Source organism: Zonotrichia albicollis, chromosome 3 (assembly GCF_047830755.1).
Source record: "Zonotrichia albicollis isolate bZonAlb1 chromosome 3, bZonAlb1.hap1, whole genome shotgun sequence".
NCBI lineage: Eukaryota > Metazoa > Chordata > Aves > Passeriformes > Passerellidae > Zonotrichia > Zonotrichia albicollis.
This window is the reverse complement of record NC_133821.1, coordinates 100341080-100359174: the sequence shown is the minus strand read 5'-3', so window position 1 is coordinate 100359174 and position 18095 is coordinate 100341080. Positions and strand designations below refer to the sequence as shown.

Sequence of the window (18095 nt, the reverse complement as noted above, 5' to 3'; positions counted from 1 at the left end):
ACCTATGACCCGAATTCAAAAGCATCTGCAGTCATCACATTCAGAATTAATAACCTATATAAAAATAAAAGTCCATTAGAGTGATAATGCATAAGGGAAAGTATAACCATGCAGCTGACTGTCACTTCACTACAAGAAGGCAGCAGTACTGACTCAGCCTGCAGGGGATTCCTTCAAAGCCTGCCTTTTCTGTACATTTCCTGCAGCCACTCTAGGGGACACCAGAAGTCAAAGATAGATCTATGAAGATGAGAAATAACTCTATGAATCCTTTTGGCCATGTAGGCTTGTTCAGACAGTTGCAGCATCTAAAACATGGCCACTGAGCAGTTCAGCTAACAGTGAAAGTAAATGCTTTAATGCCTATTGCTTCTGTCAAAAATAAAACCAGTACAGCTATGTTGGGCATTAACCTTGTTTGCAATGCCACGATCAGACAGATCTTTCCTCTGGACTTTGTTAAGCATGGTTCAGGATGCTGCCAGCTCACAACCTAACCAGTGTTTCAGCCATGTAGTCTGTGCAAGCCATCGCACCAGCAGCAATGTTCCAGCTAAACACTAAATTTGCAATTATATGGAGAGGACATTTTAACAAGTCTTTGCCATCAGGAATACCAAGGGCACCGACAAGAAAAATAGCCTCCAAGCACACTAGAGTAAGGGGAAGGAGCTCAACAGCCACTCTTAACTGGAACTGAAAAGAAATGTATGTGTTTTGCTCTGAGTCTCTATAAACATGCTAAATGTAAAGTTATTCAGGAAGGTAGTTGCATGGAGTCACTAGAGGATGAAAAGCCTATATGAGAGACACAACAGCATCTCATTACAGCAAGTGTGATAGAGGATTTATACAAAAACATGAATTTCAAAGCATCACATTTGAAATATAAAAAGAAAAATAAGAATTCATTAATAACAAACTTCTAAACCTTAAGCTTTTTTACTCAGTAGAAAAATATAAGTCAGTTCCTATCTTAAGGATGAATTATCAGAAAAAATTAAAAGCAGTACACTTAGTAGCAACATACCACTCTGTTCAGGAACCTGGATGATGTGTTTCTGTTGAGACATGTGCTGCACACACTCATCTCTTTTGGTGAAAAGGAGGAAGCACTTTGGGCATGCAAAGCACTGAATATGCTGTGGAGGAATACCTTTTTTATGCCCATCATTTTCATTTAGCTGGAAGAGAAAATGATCTATTTAGGAAGAAAATTAAGTAAAGAAACCAGGCCCAGTTCTCATGGCCTCCCATTCCTCTCTCATTTCTATGGTAATATTTTCACTTTTAGGTTTTCAGCTACCACATCTGTATTTACCTAAAGCCTACTCCTCTGCACTTCAGCTCACAAGACAGAAGGAAGTGGCCAAAGTACCACTGTCAAACAGAGCTACATCAACCCCTACTACACTGGCCATTTCTCCATCCCTTCTTGCACCACCGGCAGCAAGTACGTTCCCAGGGACTATGGGCTCCAGCAATTCTTAGCTATTCCCTTTACCCAGGCTCTCAGAAAAAGCTCCCTCTGTCATTAGAGCAGCTGTTTCACCTCATGTCAGGTCTCCTCTAATCTTGCTAACCTCTAACTCCCAAAAATGCTGCTCCTCAGAGTAGCCTAAAAGGTCTAGGTCTTCTGTAGAAATCAACTCCTTCCACCAGCTTTGCCTGCTACATCAACTTCAGAGCTCTGCCTTCAGGGCAAAAATCCTTCAGTTCTGCTTCTGATATTTTTGCTTGCTTTCTACATCACTCCAAGAATCTTCATTACATGCTTAGAGCTCTGATTAGGATTATCTTTTCATTCCTTACATATCAAAGTAATTCCATAGTAATCCCATCTTCTCGCTGTCTGCAGGAGACACTCACTGCCCTTCCTCACCTTGGCTGCTACTCCTGCTCATGTCCCTGAACACATGAGAGGCACACAACTTCGAAGCAATGGAAAAAGAGCAGGGACACTACAATGCAGTCTTTCAGCTTGTCAGGTATGACTAATTATCAAGCTATAACTACAGGCAAAATTTAGTCTGATTTTCAGAAAGTCTAACACTTCCCCAGATTTAATGCAGCTTCTGGAGACTTGGCGAGATTATTTGTTATGAAAACACTCAATTTTGAAAATGCTATCCACTATCCAATTCAACACCACACTGCTCAAATAAAAACGCCCACCTCCTTTCTGCTGCTTCTCTTTGCTGTCAAGTTATTTCACCCTAACTTCCTGCCTTTACCTTTCACAGTTCTGGAAATGCAGAAAAAAGGGAATATGTATCAACAACACCAATAGATGGACAAGAGGTTCAAGACAGAACTATGGTCCTCTTGAAAGCACACCAAAAATACAACCGAATGGTCACATCTAAAAGGAATACTGTCACGCTACACCAGCTGTTTGAAACACAGCAGAATCAGAGAAAACAATCTTGAAGAGTAAAAGAGAAGAGAGAAAGAGGGTTAAAGAAAAAACAAAACAAAAAACCCACCAAAAATCAATGTATAATTTTAAGTCTTAAACCCTCTACTACATTCAGTCAGGTGAGTTATTTAACCTTATGCTCTTGCCTTAGATAAAAGATGATCACTGTACTGCTGAGAGGTTGCAAATCTTTCACAGCATATCACACAGGCAAAAGCATTATGTGGGGGTCCATGTAATGTGACTGTTGGGTCACAAGGAGAATGATCAAACCTGGAGAAGAAGAAATAATTAGCAAGCTAGTCCCCTATAAATAGTCAAATAGCTTTTTTTCAATGGGAAAAATTCTGTCCTTTGAAGATATCAGACAAAATTCCCTGTCAAACCAACCTAAACTATAAAAAAATCCTAACTTCCCCTATCATGACACGCATCCTGCACAGAGATGATTCTCCCTGCAGCTTACATGTTAAAATGGCCACTCAAGAGAAATACTGCTTTTAAGGGAACTAACAAAATCCTAATTTCCTACATAGACATTTTAATAATTCATTTATTTTTATCTCCCTGTACTAGCTCTGGTTGGGATGGATCATTTTTTGTAGCAGCTTGCATGGTTGTTGTGTTTTGGATTTATGAACAACAGTGTTGATAGCACAGAGAAGTTTCAGCTATTGCTGAGCAGCACTTGCAGAGTGTCAAGGTCTTCTCTGTTTTTCAGACTGTCCCACCAGCAAGATGTTGGGAGACACAGCTGGGACAGCTGACCTCAAATGGCCAAATGGACATCCCACAGCATAAGACATCATGCTCAGCAATAAAAGTTGTGTAAAGGAGGAGGAAGGAGATAGTTGGGAAGACAAATGCCATCACTCCAAGTAACTATGGCATGTGACAGAGCTCTGCCTTTCAATTCCTTGTTTTGCTTTGCATGTGCACGGAGTTTGTGCTTTACTTATTAAGCTGTTTTTACATCAGCCCACACAGTGCTCTGACCTTTACCCTACACCCCACTAGTGTGAGTGAGTGTGGGGCTGAGCTGCCTATGGGGGTTCACCCAGGATACTGTCCTCAACTTCTCCCCATCCTGCCTATGGATACATTCAGCAGTTAAAGGGCAGCACCTGCTGGAATTGAACACTGACACACGGAGTACTGACTAGCAATATCACCTATGAACACACAGCCTACAGCTTTTGTTCCTCTTTCCCTGCATTAGAGGCTTTTGTCTTTATCTTACCATCAACTTGTGTAAGTGAGCCTTTTGGTTTATTTCAAGTTTGGATGAAGATATAACTAAACTGGAGTACAGAAATCTGACTTCTCAAAAAACTCAGATATTAAAAAATGCTCAACAAGAGGAAGACAAATTCTGAATTAAAAAAACAAACCACACATACCAAGTAAAAAACTAAAAAAATCATCAAAAAAAACCCCTCCATGAAGCTCACCTATATAAATTGTAACATATTAATTGGCTCTCAAAATGGAGTTTAAAGCAGACTTGATGCTGATGTCCTAAGTTAGAGCACATTCTTTCATTATTACTCCTTGCACTGAATTCTTGCAATGTATCTCCTTACCTCTGAAGGTGACCCAGAAGAAGATGTACATTATCAAACTGTCTGTTGCAATGCATCACAGGACAACATTTGGGTCTGCTGTTGACTCGAGTCTGGCCTGTCCTCCTAAAATTGTCCCTTCTTCCACCATTAACAGAGCCTGGTTTCAGACCTGTGTTCCAAAACAAAGTACTTAACCAGAAGCTGAATTACAGAGGCTTAAGAAAACAATACACAAGCTCTAAAACATTCTGGAATCAAATTGTGGTGATTCTTAAAAGCAAGCTAACAATCTGTCTTCAATCCTACTACAGTAAGTCTGCTCTTTCACTGTCTCTTCAATTCCCAGTAGTACAACTTTTTAAACAGTTTGACACCCTTCCTCCAGGCAGTATTTTAAATTCATTAAATATTGTGAAGTTACACTTACACTTTCCTAAGCAGCAGCTCAACAGTAGTATTATTTTCTTCATGGCAACTTGGCTTATAAAAAATAACTAACATTGCCTTACTGGTTTTTAGAAAATTTAAGATATGAAGTCTACATAGCAAAGCATTACAAGAATAGCTTTCATGGAAATAAATGATTAGAAATTTTTAAATTGTATGCTCCAGCAAAATTAATATTGTAGGATTTGGTTTTCCACAAGGCACCTGCAGCTCAGCACAATTTTCACATGTTCTGCTCTGTAATGCAGGACTTAGAAAACATCACTCAAACTTAGTTTTTCTATTCTTACCTGGCATTTTTAACCACTGGTCTACACATAACCTTGCAGCTTCTGTATCACTGTGTTCCCGAATAAATTCTAGTTCTTGCAACCCATGAGCATATTGGGAATCAACTTTCTCCTAAGGGAAAAAACATACCAGACAATGTTGTGATCAAATTGAAAGAATAAAAGAAAAAAGATTAAGTATGTATTGCAAAACTTACATACAGGTTCCTAAAAAACACACCCACAAAAGCCTCAGTGAGGGGAAAAAAATCTTACAACTAGACTGACTTCTACTTAATACAATAAAAATGGAATGTAATAGAAAAAAAAAGAAAAATGTGTTTTCACTTTGAAGACTAAATTTAATTCTGCAGCTTGCACTACCTGATGAAGAGTGAAGAGCCAAGCAGGAAGAAAATATTTGTATTTAACAAAAGGATCTTTTAGCCTTCATTCTCAAGCTGCTTTAAAAGCTACACATTTACCTCTGACTCTACTTTACAGTTGAAGAACTGTATGTGGAGGCACAAACAGATTGCCAAATGAAAGTGGAAGAGACATAAGGGGGATGTAAACCTCCAGACTTCAAGGCTACCTTGGACTATATCTAATTTAGCCTTTTGCTCCATTGTACTGCAGTTGCATAGTTTACCATAGACTGCAACATGCTGTATGCACAGTAGAATTGTATGATTTCAAAAGCCTTTAACAGTGTTGAGAAAATTAGGTTGGGAAGTTGGCACATTTTCCCGACTCCAGATTTATATTCGCCACTGTTCAATTCCATCAAGTTGTTGTAATCACATTCCTTCAAGATGTCCAGCTCCCACTGAGAGCACTCCTACCATTAAACCCACTGACTGGATCTCCCAGTTTGTAACAAAAGTAAAAAGTATATTCTTTTAAAGTGGCTGCAAAGTGCAACTAACCAGACTCAACTTCAAAATCACACCTTAAACATTGAAAATTTTTTCCCATTATGAAATACTACCTGATACAGATTTAATGAAGCAAACAGCTTCCCAAAAATCTCAGACGAAAGCAGATAAATAGCAAGGCTTGCTGCATGGTGGTTTGTGATAACTGTTATTTTTCAATTAGTTGAACTATTAGAATATCAGAATAATTGATACTAAGGTTCCACTGTTATATCTAAAAACAAGGGAAGAAGTTTTTGCCAGTGGTTTTCTTTCACTTAATTTTGCCTCCTTAGGAAATGCAATAAGACTAGAAAATTGATCAGTTAAAAGCCACTGAAAAGACAAAATCCATGTAGTGCTTCACATGATGCCACAGAAGCAGAAGTCTAGTTGCTAATTCCAGGTACGCCTCACCAATTTTTTTATTTACTTAGTAGTGAAAACAAAGATACTTGTGACTACAAGGCCTTTATTATGCATTTCTTCCAAAATAAAATACATCCAGTACCTTAAAGGCTTTGTTTTTCTCTTCTTTTTGCTGTTTCTCTACTTCAACATGGCGTGCCAGGCGATCCAGGGTTGATGCAACTCGTTCCTTCTGGTAGTCAATGTGATCCTTACGCTTGGAATTGCTCTGCCAATGGAAGGTTCAGCCCTTCTGTGGTGATTGTTACGTAACAGACACTAACACAGTGACCAGTGATGCCCAAGCATCAGCACATCATTCAATAAAGATACTCTTAGCCTAGTTCCATGAGCTACCTTGTAGCTTTCTCTTCCTTTTCACCAGCATCTGTAGCTTCTGTTAAAAAACAAACAAAACCAACCCTCCCCCTCCATATATTCAAGGCAATTCAACATAAACATTAGGCTCGCCCTGCAGCAGAGGAACATGCACGATTGTGCTGAGTACCCTAGAAGTCTCCAACAAATTAAAAGTGAAGTTCCTCTGTGTAAACAAAATCCCTCCTGACTTCAAAGCCAACATGCAGCCCATCCAAAAAATCTGAAAACTGCTATTGTTCTTTCCCTAACACTGCCCACTATCTTCAAAAAGGCAGATCATGAGCTTTTTCTGGTCTAGGGATAGGCCATCTACTCTAGTTTCCTCTTCTTACAGTCAGGTCCAGTAATGATCCCTGTAATGACAGCCTGTGCATGTACAGAAGATCACCTTTCCTTAAGAATCAGGTTTATTACAAACATCCTCCGCTGCAATACAGGAAAACAGAAGTCAAAAGACAGTCACTGCTGCCAAAGCCAACTCTAGTAGGGTCTATCGATGTCCCTTTCAAAGGCCTTGCAGAACAGGCAAAATAAGTTTTGGGGGACAGACAAACTGATGAGCCTGCTTCTTGTACATTCTTAGAAAGGATTATGAAGGATTAGGCTGAGCTAAACCCAGACTGTCACTGGAATAAGGTCGTTCAACCCACACATTGTTCCTAAAAAGTTATTTTGCAAAGAAAAGGCCTTGTAGTAGACCAGGTATGTTTTCAGGATAGAAAATGGGCACCCTAACTTCTGAGGTTGCATGTAAAGTGACATTTATTTCCAAACATTTTTTCAGATGTCTGAAAGACAAATAAAGTACCAAGTCACTTCAAGGTGGAAAAAATGGCTCTGGAAAAAGTGAGTGCTGTTATTCTTGCTTTTCACTCAACAGCAAGTAGAAAAATCAAAATATTTCAATACTTGTTATTTCGCACTTGTTAAAAACACATCTAACAAGGCTTTTGTGAAGAGTAACTGATGGGAAAAATTACAGAAGACCAATTATTTTATTAAACCAAGACATCCCAAAATGCATTACAACACACTCACATGAAAATAAGAACTGCTGGTAGGTTCTTCATCCTCACTGCTGATGAGATCAATGCATTCAAGGACAGGCCTTAAAGGTCCTTCCTGAAAAAAAGTGTTAAAAAACCTCACACAAAAGCATTAAATTGTCTTCCTCAGAGATAAAATGTACCATCTCTGCCATACACTGGCAGTTTCTTCACGATATTAACAATCAATTACGTAAGGCAGGCTAAGAAGACCTACTGCCCCCTGATGAGTGGCAGAGAGAAAAGCAGCATGGAATCCTCTCTGCTGCTCCTAATGCAGCTCATTCTTAACATTCTTCCACCTTTCAAGGCAGTAAAGCTGCTCAGCTGGCCAGGCATGAACAGTCCTCTGTCTCACTGGGGAGAGGAGGGATAAAATCTTGGACAGATGACAAAAGCTTCTATGAATCAAGCTGCCAGCCCCCAATTACCCACAAAGAGCAACTCTTTATGATTAAACAAAGATAACATGGTTTTCTAAATGAAATACAAAAAAAATAAATCCACTGCAGATTTGCTTCTGTAGAAACTGAAAGGTTCTACAATGCTTATAAAAAATTAAACCTTTATTAAACAGGTGTTAGCAAGTAAAAATTCAAAGACACACTCTGACCATCTGACTGTCCAATCAGCTGAATAATGGGTTTTGAAATGTTCAGCTCTGATCCTAACAGCTCCTTTAACAACAGAGGTTTTTTTAAATTTGTGTTTACTTACTCTAAGGGCTCAACAACTAATAAAAACTTACAAAACTGACAGCTGAAATTCAGAGTAACTTGCTTCCAACTCTAGAAGTTCAAGTGATCAAAACAAAAAAATTTAACACAAGTAATATTACACTTGTTTATACATTACAAGTATCTGTATCGTAACATATAAATTACTACATATTTCTATATAATAATATAGAAATATTTCTATATTTTATAAATAAGTATTTAATATAAATATATGAAAAGCCAGAGAGAAATCCTTCATTCTGAATATCTAATACTTAGCATCACAGAGGTAAAGGAAGGAAAATCCTTAATTGGTAACTACCATGTTTTAGTGCATTACTTGACTTGGTATATTAACAAACTCTCCCCTAAGTCCAATGCTTTTGGTGCCAACTGTGGCAACTTGAATTATTTATTTCTTCACAGGGCATTAAAACTGTGAATTTCTTCACTCTTGCCTTATCCTTCCCAAGTAAGCAAAATGGGGGAAAGACCATCCTATGCAGAGAACACAGGAATAACAGCTTGCACTGTAGATTAAATCACATTTCTCTGGTGGTATGTTAAGCTTAAAATGCAATGATTTAAAATGGACAAAGTATGTTTTAATGAAGAATTAAAAGGTGGGAAATTATGGAAGAATAATTTTAAGTTTCTTGAATGAGGGTGAATCGGACTATAAAAGCTGAAAATCTCTGGCAGCAGCAGATTGACAAAAAGTCCTTATTTGATGGAGCAAAAACATAGTCCTACAGTATGAATTCAAACACTCCAGTACAAGTGAATGAAGCAGAAAAAACCATCCCAAAACCACAAAGAAAAACTTATCAAAGAAACAAAACACCCACACCAAAGCCACATCTGTCTGTCAAGAAGGAAAAAAAAAGAGAAAAAGGAAGAAAAACACAGATCACATAACATGGCCTACAGCTACTTGTTATCTATTAAAATGAGCACAGGTTGAGATACCCCAGTAGCTTCTCTAATTCAATGTATACAGGACAATCTTGTGCACTGGGTCTTAAAGACACGCAGATAATCAGGAGGCATCCATCTATAACATTTATGAAGAGTTTAAGTTTCCAGTCATACACATTATTATATGGAAATCATGATCTAAAGCTTGCCAAGCAGTCTAGAAATCCTTTTGCAAAGTCCAAAGTCACCTTCACTCAGAGGAGCAAATGAGACCTGAAGACATATTGCTGATGTTAGGTGATGGCCAGGGTCACACACCTTCCCCTCATATTCATCAATTACAATAGTAAGCTACTCACCCCAGGATATAAATCCTGCAGAAAAATTGAGCAGAGTCATCTTCCTATATATAGCAGCCTCTCTTGGAAGCAATAGTCCCTGGGACCACAAAGGATCCCTATAATCCACAGGCAAAGCCAAAGGATAAAAAAGAAAAGGTAGCTAGAAGTGTTCCTTTGTTTCAGTTCTCTTTCAGTTACTGTTCTTGGTGCTCCAGCAGCCCTTCAATCCTTACACTTTGCAAGCTATACAAGCTATCCCTGTTCGCTGTCCAGCTTGAAGGAAATGAAGCCTATTCAGTCACCATCACAGAATCACAGAATGGTTTGGGTTGGAAAAAATCATCTTGTCCCAATCCCCTGTCATGGGCAGGGACATCTTCCACTAGACCAGGCTGCTCAAAGCTCCCTCCAACCCAGCCTTGAACACTCCCAGGAATGGGGGGCATCCACAACTTACCTGGGCAACCTGTTCCAGTGCCTCACCACCCTTATAGGAAGGAATTTCTTCCTAATACCTACTCTAAACATACTCTTAGTCTGAAGCCGTTCCTCCTTGTCCTCTCACTAGATGCTCTTCTTGAAAGCCCCTCTCCATCTTTTCTGTAGGCTCCCTCCAGCTGGAAGGCTGCAATTAGTGACCTTGAAGCCTTCTCTTTTCCAGGCTGAACAATCCCAATTCTCTTAGTCCTTTCTCACAGGAGAGGTGCTCCATCCCCTCCATCATCCTGGTGTCCTTCTGGGCTCACTCCAACAGCTCCCTGTGCTTCCTGTGCTGGGATCCCAGAGCTGATGCAGCACTGCAGGTGGGGTCTCACCAGAGCAGAGCAGTGCAGCAGGATCCCCTCCCTCACCCTGCTGGCCACGCTGCTTTGGTGCAGCCCAGGACACCACACAGCAACCTCAGGGCTGCAAGCACACACAGCTCATCCACCAACAGCCCAAGTCCTTCTCTGCAGATGCACATGGATACTTGGGCATACATAATGAACTTTGAACTCAATCAGTTGTGCCCAAATCAACCAAAATATTAAGATGTCTCAGAGATAACCAACTACTTATAATTTTTGCAAAAAACCACCTATCCCTCCATACTAGAGCACCTAAATACCCCTGAAGAAAAAGTCAGTATGTTGAACTTCAGCTTTATTCAAACACCATACAACATGGGGAGGGATTCAGCATATTGTTCAAAAATGAGACAAATCTACAAAAAAACAGCCACTAAAAATACTAGCATCATTGAATCACTTGACCTTAGTAACATCACTTGTTCTTTCAAGAAAAACATCTTTAGATATGTAGACGTGGTCCCTAGGGACATGGTTGAGTGCTGGGTTAATGCTGGACTCAACGATCTTAATGCTCTTTTCCAACCTAATTCTATGATTCTATGTAACCATTCCCTATGATTCTATGTAATCATTCAATCCTATGATTCTATGTAATCCTGCCATTCAGCACCACTTCACTGATGACAGACTGAGGCCAGAACACAGGCAGCATGAAAAACATTCTGCTTCTCTTGGATATCCAGCAGATACAAGTGTCCTAAAGTTATGTTCACATAAAGCATGTCAGCATTAGATAGGTGTTGTTCAATAAAGAGCACCTGACAATTTGAGAGGATTGTTTAAGGCCTCTAACCCATTATTTCCTTCCTCTTCTAAACTGAGTACAGTGATTTCAAAGAATGAGCAGTGATTTATTCTTTTAACTTTAGGGGGACTATTCATAAAGCAAAATGCTGTGCAATACAATTACCAGGAACGTTATCTACAGTCCCCTCTTACATACCTCACACATCACTGTAATACCTCCCTCACCTGCTCAGATACTCAAGACTGCATTTCCTCCCCAGGACCAACTGACATCATCTTACACCTTTCCAAGAAAGTGCACATAAACCTTTAAGATCGAGTTATCTGCCACAAACATTCACAAATGAAATTATGTTCAAGAGTAATGCTTTACATTGAAATATAATCATCAGTCATTGAAGACCCCTCTGCTGTCTACTGGACTACTGAAAGGGTATTTTTTACAACAAGCAGTGTATTTGCCATGCAAGCTCTACTTACTCCAATGAACTCAATCTCATCTTCACTTCCAGAAGCTGGTGATTTACTCTTGTGAAGGCTGTTAGAGTTATGAGACTCCATTATCTAAACATAAACAAATAATACTATATAATTTCACTTTTAAGTTTTGTTTAACTATACAACATTTGCCATTCTATACCTTCTTTACAGTCTATCTGTATTCAACAAGTCTCTATCGTTCACTCCCAATTACCAGTGACAACACAATGGGTGTAAACGACTCTGACTCGAATCACGCTACTGTATTTTTCAAGATATGTAAAACGCGGTTTTATCTACAAAGCATGCCAATACCTACACTCCTCCAGCAGCCGTAGCTGCAGTGTAGCAGCCCAAGGACATGCCTGAGCCTGAAACCCCAGCAGGAGCCGAGACCCGAGCTCCAGCCTAGCGGCGCTCAGCCACCGACGAGCCGAGGCCGGCCCGTAACAGCGGCGGGCGAACTCGGGCGTTTTTAGCACCTGCGGCTGCTTTGGGCCGCTCCAGAGGGCTAAGCTTCCCGCTCCAAAACAACGCGGGGGCTGCGCTGCTGACTCACGTTCCCGCAGCGCACGGCCCCGCGGCTCACGGCTCTGCGGGCTCCTCACACCGCGCTGCCCGTGCTGCGGCTGCCCGGGCCCCGACCGTGACCTCCGCGCTGCAACCGCCGGCCCCGCGGCCCGCGCAGCGCCCCGGCCCCGCTCACCCGCCGCCGGGCCCCGCGGGCAGCAACGCCCCGGCCCGCCGCGTCCCCGCTTCCTCTGCGGCCCGGGGGCGGGGCGAGGGCGCGGCAGGGCTCGCCGGGATCGGGAGGTGCCGCCGCCGCCGCTCCCCATGGCAGGTGCCGGCGCTACCGAGGCAGCACCATGGCGCGGGTCCCCGGCCGGCGCTCCGGGCTCTTTCCTTCTTTTGGGCTCTCTCCTTCTTCCGGCCTCCCCGCGTCCGCCTTCAGACGGGCAGCACCGAGATCCGGCTCGGAGGGGGAAAACCCGCGCTCCGCTTCCGGGGGAGGAGGAGGAGAGAGGGAGGAGGAAGGGCGGCTATTGGGGCTGGCAGCCGGGGGGCGGGAAGGCGCCAAAAATCGCCTCTGCGGGCCCGGCCGCTGTCCCGCTGCCGCTGTCCCAGCCGTGCTGGGCCTGCTCAGCCGCCTCACACGGTGCTCGATCCAGCTTAGGCATCTGCAAAGGTCCTTTGTGAAGATGTTGAGGGAGGTGTTGCCAAGCGCAGTGAAGTCCAGCTACACAATGGTCGTTTCTCCACTCGTCTACCAGGGCAATCACTATCACTGAAGTTTGTCAGTCTCGTCAAGCCTGATCTCCCCTTGGTACAGCCATACCGACAACTCAATGATTTTCTTGTCACTGAGAGGCCTGGAAATGGTTATTGAGATGTGTTGCATCATTACTTTCCCAGGGATCAGGATGGGCCTGACAGGCCTGTGGGTCTCCCTGCCTTCCTCCTTCCTACCCTGGTTGAAGATGGAGGTGGCATTTGCTTTCCTCCAGCCTGAGGCAGCAGTCCCAGACACCATGATCCATGAATGGTAATTGAGAGTGATCTCACCATGACATCTGTCAGCACCTCAGTATGTGTTGGTGCATCCTGTCAGGGCCCATAGGTGTAGCATGCATATGCCCAGCCTGCTAATGTATGTATTCCCTGGCTTGATCCTCTCCCACCAAGGGTACATCTTACTAAAGGTCCAGCCTTTCCCCCTGAGTTTTGGAGCCTGAATTCGTGAAGGCTTGTCTTGCTAGTGAAGACTGAGGCATGTACTGTGTCACTGTATCATCTGTCTCATTTTGCAATGGGCCTACGTTTTCCTTAGACTTTCTTTTGTCACCTATGTACTTATAGAAGCCGTACTTGTTGTCTTTGACATCCCTAGCTAGATCCAATTCCAGTCATGCTTTATCTTTCCTAACTTCATTGCTGTATGCTTGAGCAATGTTTCTGTATTTCTCTGAGGTAAGCCATGCTTTGTATACTTCCAGTTTGTGTTAGAGTTTAACCAGGAATTCCTTGTTCATCTACACCAAGCTTCATGGCATTTTTGCCTAACTTCCTGTTCACAGGGATGAACTGTTCCTGAGCTTGGAAGAAGTTATCCTTACATATTATGCAGCTTTCTTGGGCCCCTCCTGCCTCCAGGGCTATATCCCATGGGACTCTTCCAGGCAGATCTTTGAAGACACCAAAATTCACTCTCCAGAATGGTGAGCCTGCTTTTTATTCTTCACACTCCCCTCAGGATCCGGAGCTCCACCATGTTACAGGGCTTGCAAGGGTTGCATGGTGAAGAGAGAGGCGAGAATCTTGACCTCATGTTCAGAAGGCTTGATTTATTATTTTATGATATATATTACACTAAGACTATACTAAAAGAAATAGAAGGAAAGATCTCAGAATGCTAGCTACCCTAAGAATAGAAAAAGAAAAGAATAAACAAAGGAGCTCTCTCTGATTCTGTCCCAGAGAGAGCTCAGCCTTTGATTAGCCCTTAATTGTAAACATGCAACATGGGCCAATCACAGGTGCACCTGTTGCATTCCACAGCAGCGGATAACCATTGTTTACATTCTTTTTCTGGGGCCTCAGCTTCCCAGAAGAGGGAAAAATCCTAAAGAAAGGATTTTTCACAAAGGATGTCTGTGACATCACCATCTCATGCTCGCTGTGGTCAAGGTTGCCTTGAGCTTTGTATTTCCCACAATCCCTTCATGGGTATAGGTCCAACAAAGCATTGCTCATTATTGGTCCTTGTTGACTCCTTTATGACTTGAAAGAAGTTACCAGAAATCTCCTGGATTGCCTATATCCTGCTGTACTGTCCCTCCTGCAAATATCTGAATGGTTGAACTCCCACAGTAGAACCAGGGAGTCCCACAATAGGACCAGCAAACACAGGGCTGATCATCTATCTAGAAAAGGACTGGGAGATAACTCCATTATGGTGTCTTATAGACATTTCTTTGCTTACATTCAAGAGCTGAAGGTGACCTCTCCTAAGCTCCATCTTCTTGATTTTGTGTTCTGTTCCTGTATATCACTTTATGCTCTTTGCTTTTTTCTCTGTCCCCACAAGGCTGCTGGTTACTCTCTCACTTAGTTTAAATCTCTGCTTATGTGGTCATGATCCTACTGGTAAAAATAGCTTTGCCCTGCTTAGTGAGGTGGATCTCATCTCTGTCAAGCAGAACGTGATTTGCAAGTAGGGTCTCATGGTCATACAACTCAAATCCTTGTCACCAACAGAAGTTCTGCCAACAAGTACTGTCTTGTCCTGTCAGTGCCCCCTCACTGCCAGGATTGTGAAAACATCACTCAGACCCCCACGCCCATGATTCTTGCTATTTATCTGCTACTGCTCTCCTGCTTCTTCATACTTTGCCACCCAAAGTAAAAGTCAGTATGAATTATCTTTACTCAATGCCTTGGGTTGGAGTTAGCTGAACAATGTAAATGTCACCTGTGAGTTGTGTGTCAGTATAAAAGAGCTGCTTCACACACTTCACTGGTGAGTGCTTATCAAATCCTGTAAACACAGGAGAGAAAGAATTCAAGGTTGCATGTTAAATTCTGGTGTTATACAAGAGAATAAACAACTACCAGCAATATCATGTCACGTACTGTAAGGATTAATTGGTGCACTTATTTTTCTTGGAAACACAGAGTTACTTCTGTTAGTTTCAAGCCTCTTTCCATATGAATGTAAAAACAGCTTTTGGTAGAAGATAGACATACTGAGGTGCTAGTTGTACCTACTAGTTATGTACTCATTAACAACTGTATGACTTAATCACTCTTGTTGGAGTGTATAAACAACACTCATTTGTCTACTTTTATTTCATTATTAAAATAATGGAAACCTGACTGCCTCTTGGAAAGTCATTGTTGCTGCCTAAAGTTTAATATTTTGCATTTGTCACTTGAATTTGCTAACAGAACGTTGATAGCAGTCATTCTGTTTGTAGCTTGCATTTGCACTTGATAACTTTTGATTCTTGAGAACAGATAATACGAGGACCTGTAGTAAAAAGTTACTAGGGCAGCATGGTGAAATTTTATTTCCAAACTCTGAGACCCTATGCAAATGATGCTCATTTAAATATTTCAGTAGTCATTCATGTAAATGTAAATTCAGTATTTTTCAGTAGTCATTAATGTAAATGTAAAACTCTTGGTATGACCAGTCCAAATTTCCTCAAGGCATGTAGACAATACAGTTAAGGGGAAAAAAAATAGTTAGGGAGTTGCCGTGCAATAATTTCCAATATGCTAACAAAACTCTGAATTCCAAAATTTGTGTATTTTCTGTAATTCCTGTGAAAGAACAGTTGTCAGGCTTTGGGCCAGCTTAGGAATGTTCTCATGCAGAACTTCTTGGGGAGGGTAGGGGAGGTGAGGTAAGGAGAAGTAGGGGTTTTTCTGAGATCTTCATAAGACCTCCAAGTCCAAAGCTCAAATGAAGTCTAGATATCACATAAGATGTGGAAGCCATTTCAGAGCAGATGATCTTTATAAACTCAGTAATGCTTTCTAGCAACTAATTTCACATATTCACTATGTGTCCTTACTTATAGAGTAGGTTTAGATGACATATTATTAGGAAGAAATTCCTTGCTTTGAGGGTGATAATGCACAGGAACAGGTTGCCCAGAAAAATTGTGGATGTCCTATCCATGGAGTGTTCAAAGTCAGGTTGGATGGGGCTTTGAGCAGCCTGCTGTAGTGGAACATAGCGGGATAGAACATAAGTAAATAAAGGTAGTATAGAATGTAATCTTACCCCCTAAAGAGTTGCAGCTGAGCCAATTATTAAGGATTAGGAGCAGGCCTGATGTTAACAGGCCCCACCTGTAGCCAGTAAGAAGAGTGTTATAAAAGAGTGGATTGGTTGGTTGAGAGGATCTGGAGTCAGCTGGCTGCTGTAAGGATGAAGAAGAGGCAGTGCCTAGAGGAGCTGCCTACAAGAAACATCAAGGAGGTACAAAACTCTAGTGATATGGAACCCTTGCAATGTAATTACAATAGAACTCTTGCACTATGATAATAATGGAAGGTGTCTCTGCCCATGATGGGGGGCTTGGAACTAAATTATTTTTAAGGTCCCTTCCAACTTGAACAATTTTATGATTCTAATTCAACTGTATTTCAATATTTTTGCTTCTCTCCTTGCTCCCTTAAGTGAAACCTGGTTGCCTTTATAACCATTGCTTTCCCTTTTGTACCAACATGGCATACTACCACTTACTCTTGATCTAGAAAATTAAGATATATGGTGGTTTGGGTTTTTTTACTTCTATCTATATGTCCCCCTAATAACAGGGGACATAAACTCAATATGCATTAAACTCACTGATTAATTCAACAGTATACTTTTTCAGTAAAGTTTTTATCCATTTCTTCACATATCTCAATATTCTTCCTACCTTAGAAAACAAGTGCTCTTCTGCACACTTCATGATAAACAGCTACCAAATTTTTTTTCCATTCTCACCTTCAAATTCAATCTAATGTGCAGTAATAGAAAGAAATAGTTCAAATTATTAGTTTTAGTATTGCTTACCTTTTCAGTAGTAAATTTCTAGTTACTAATTGCCATACAGTCTAATACCACTACAGCTTCTGTAACAGCCATCAGTCTTCTCCCATTCTGAGGACTGCAAATAATGTGCCTTCTGTTGCTCATATCAGAATTTTACAATTTGGAACACCACACATTTACCTATAGCAAATTAATTTTTATTTTAATGCAGATTTTGGGAGAAGCAGCATTACGCTGATCTGATGTCCCTTTCTATTCCTTCTGAAGTTTCTAATATGTGTTTCTCTAGTCTTCAATTTTGTATTCTCTGAGTTTGTCAGAGTAATTTTGAAAAAAAGAGTTTTATTTTCTACCTTTCTGACCATACTGCAAGAGATATGGCCCTTTTGTTAATGTTATAGTTGTGTAACAGCTATTTAACTCCTTTCCTCCAGTGGGATAACATTGTTTCCATACTTTAGTAAGGGGGAGGAATGGTCTTTTTGCAGCTCACTCACTTTTTATCCTTTGTTACAACACTAAAATATCTCCTTCCATTTATTGTTCCCATGCCTGGGAGCAGGTCCTCCACCCTACCATGAAACTCCTCCTACACTTTTTGTGGTGAACTGCCAGCCCCAGTGGTTTTCCTTTGACAACTCACCAAGGCAGCAGAATAGAAAAGCACAAAGTGCAGTGGGATCTGCAGTGCTGCACCAGGCACAGGGAGAGCAGCTGCTCACCTTTGCTCTATCTCCCTGCCCAGGGGCTTCAACACAACCCAAGGGCAGGGCAGCTGCAGCTGTGCCACATCAGCTGTGACAGCTTTTAGGTTAGAGTGCCCTTGTAAGGTGGGCCGACTCCTTCCCCAGGTAAAATGATGAGCTTTACAGAAGCTGGCTTCAGAACAGCTATTAAAGAGAAGGGAGAAAAAAACCCCAAAAAACGAGCAAGAGAAAAACCCCAACCTTGTATATTAGAGTGTACCACCAAGGTGATGTAAGAAAAGGCCCATTAGACAGTGAGGACAATAAAACAGCACAAAGTAATGTTTCATTTT

The 18095-nt window shown here is 41.4% G+C and overlaps 1 protein-coding gene and 1 long non-coding RNA gene across 4 annotated transcripts in view; one reads left to right on the top strand and one right to left on the bottom strand.

The window, feature by feature from the left end:
- The window catches only part of ZNF451 (zinc finger protein 451), a 32547-nt gene extending 20027 nt beyond the window's left edge, over window positions 1–12520 (bottom strand). For 2 of the 3 annotated variants that reach the window (XM_074538262.1, XM_074538264.1), the window contains exons 1-8: window positions 12215–12520; window positions 11509–11592; window positions 7445–7528; window positions 6129–6254; window positions 4722–4833; window positions 4003–4153; window positions 2566–2692; window positions 1031–1184 (exon numbers count right to left, since the gene is read on the bottom strand). In XM_074538262.1, the coding sequence (XP_074394363.1) occupies window positions 1031–1184; window positions 2566–2692; window positions 4003–4153; window positions 4722–4833; window positions 6129–6254; window positions 7445–7528; window positions 11509–11589 (835 nt within the window). In that variant the 5' untranslated portion in view covers window positions 11590–11592; window positions 12215–12520. Of the gene's footprint in view, window positions 1–1030; window positions 1185–2565; window positions 2693–4002; window positions 4154–4721; window positions 4834–6128; window positions 6255–7444; window positions 7529–11508; window positions 11593–12067; window positions 12191–12214 lie in introns of those variants that run through there. The other variant, XM_074538263.1, reaches the window with a different exon arrangement.
- An 18-nt stretch (window positions 12521–12538) lies between these two features.
- On the top strand, window positions 12539–13771 carry LOC141728609 (uncharacterized). The gene is made up of 3 exons (XR_012579737.1): window positions 12539–12832; window positions 12922–13051; window positions 13584–13771. It is a non-coding gene; the product is annotated as an uncharacterized LOC141728609 (long non-coding RNA).
- The last annotated feature ends 4324 nt before the right edge of the window (window positions 13772–18095 follow it).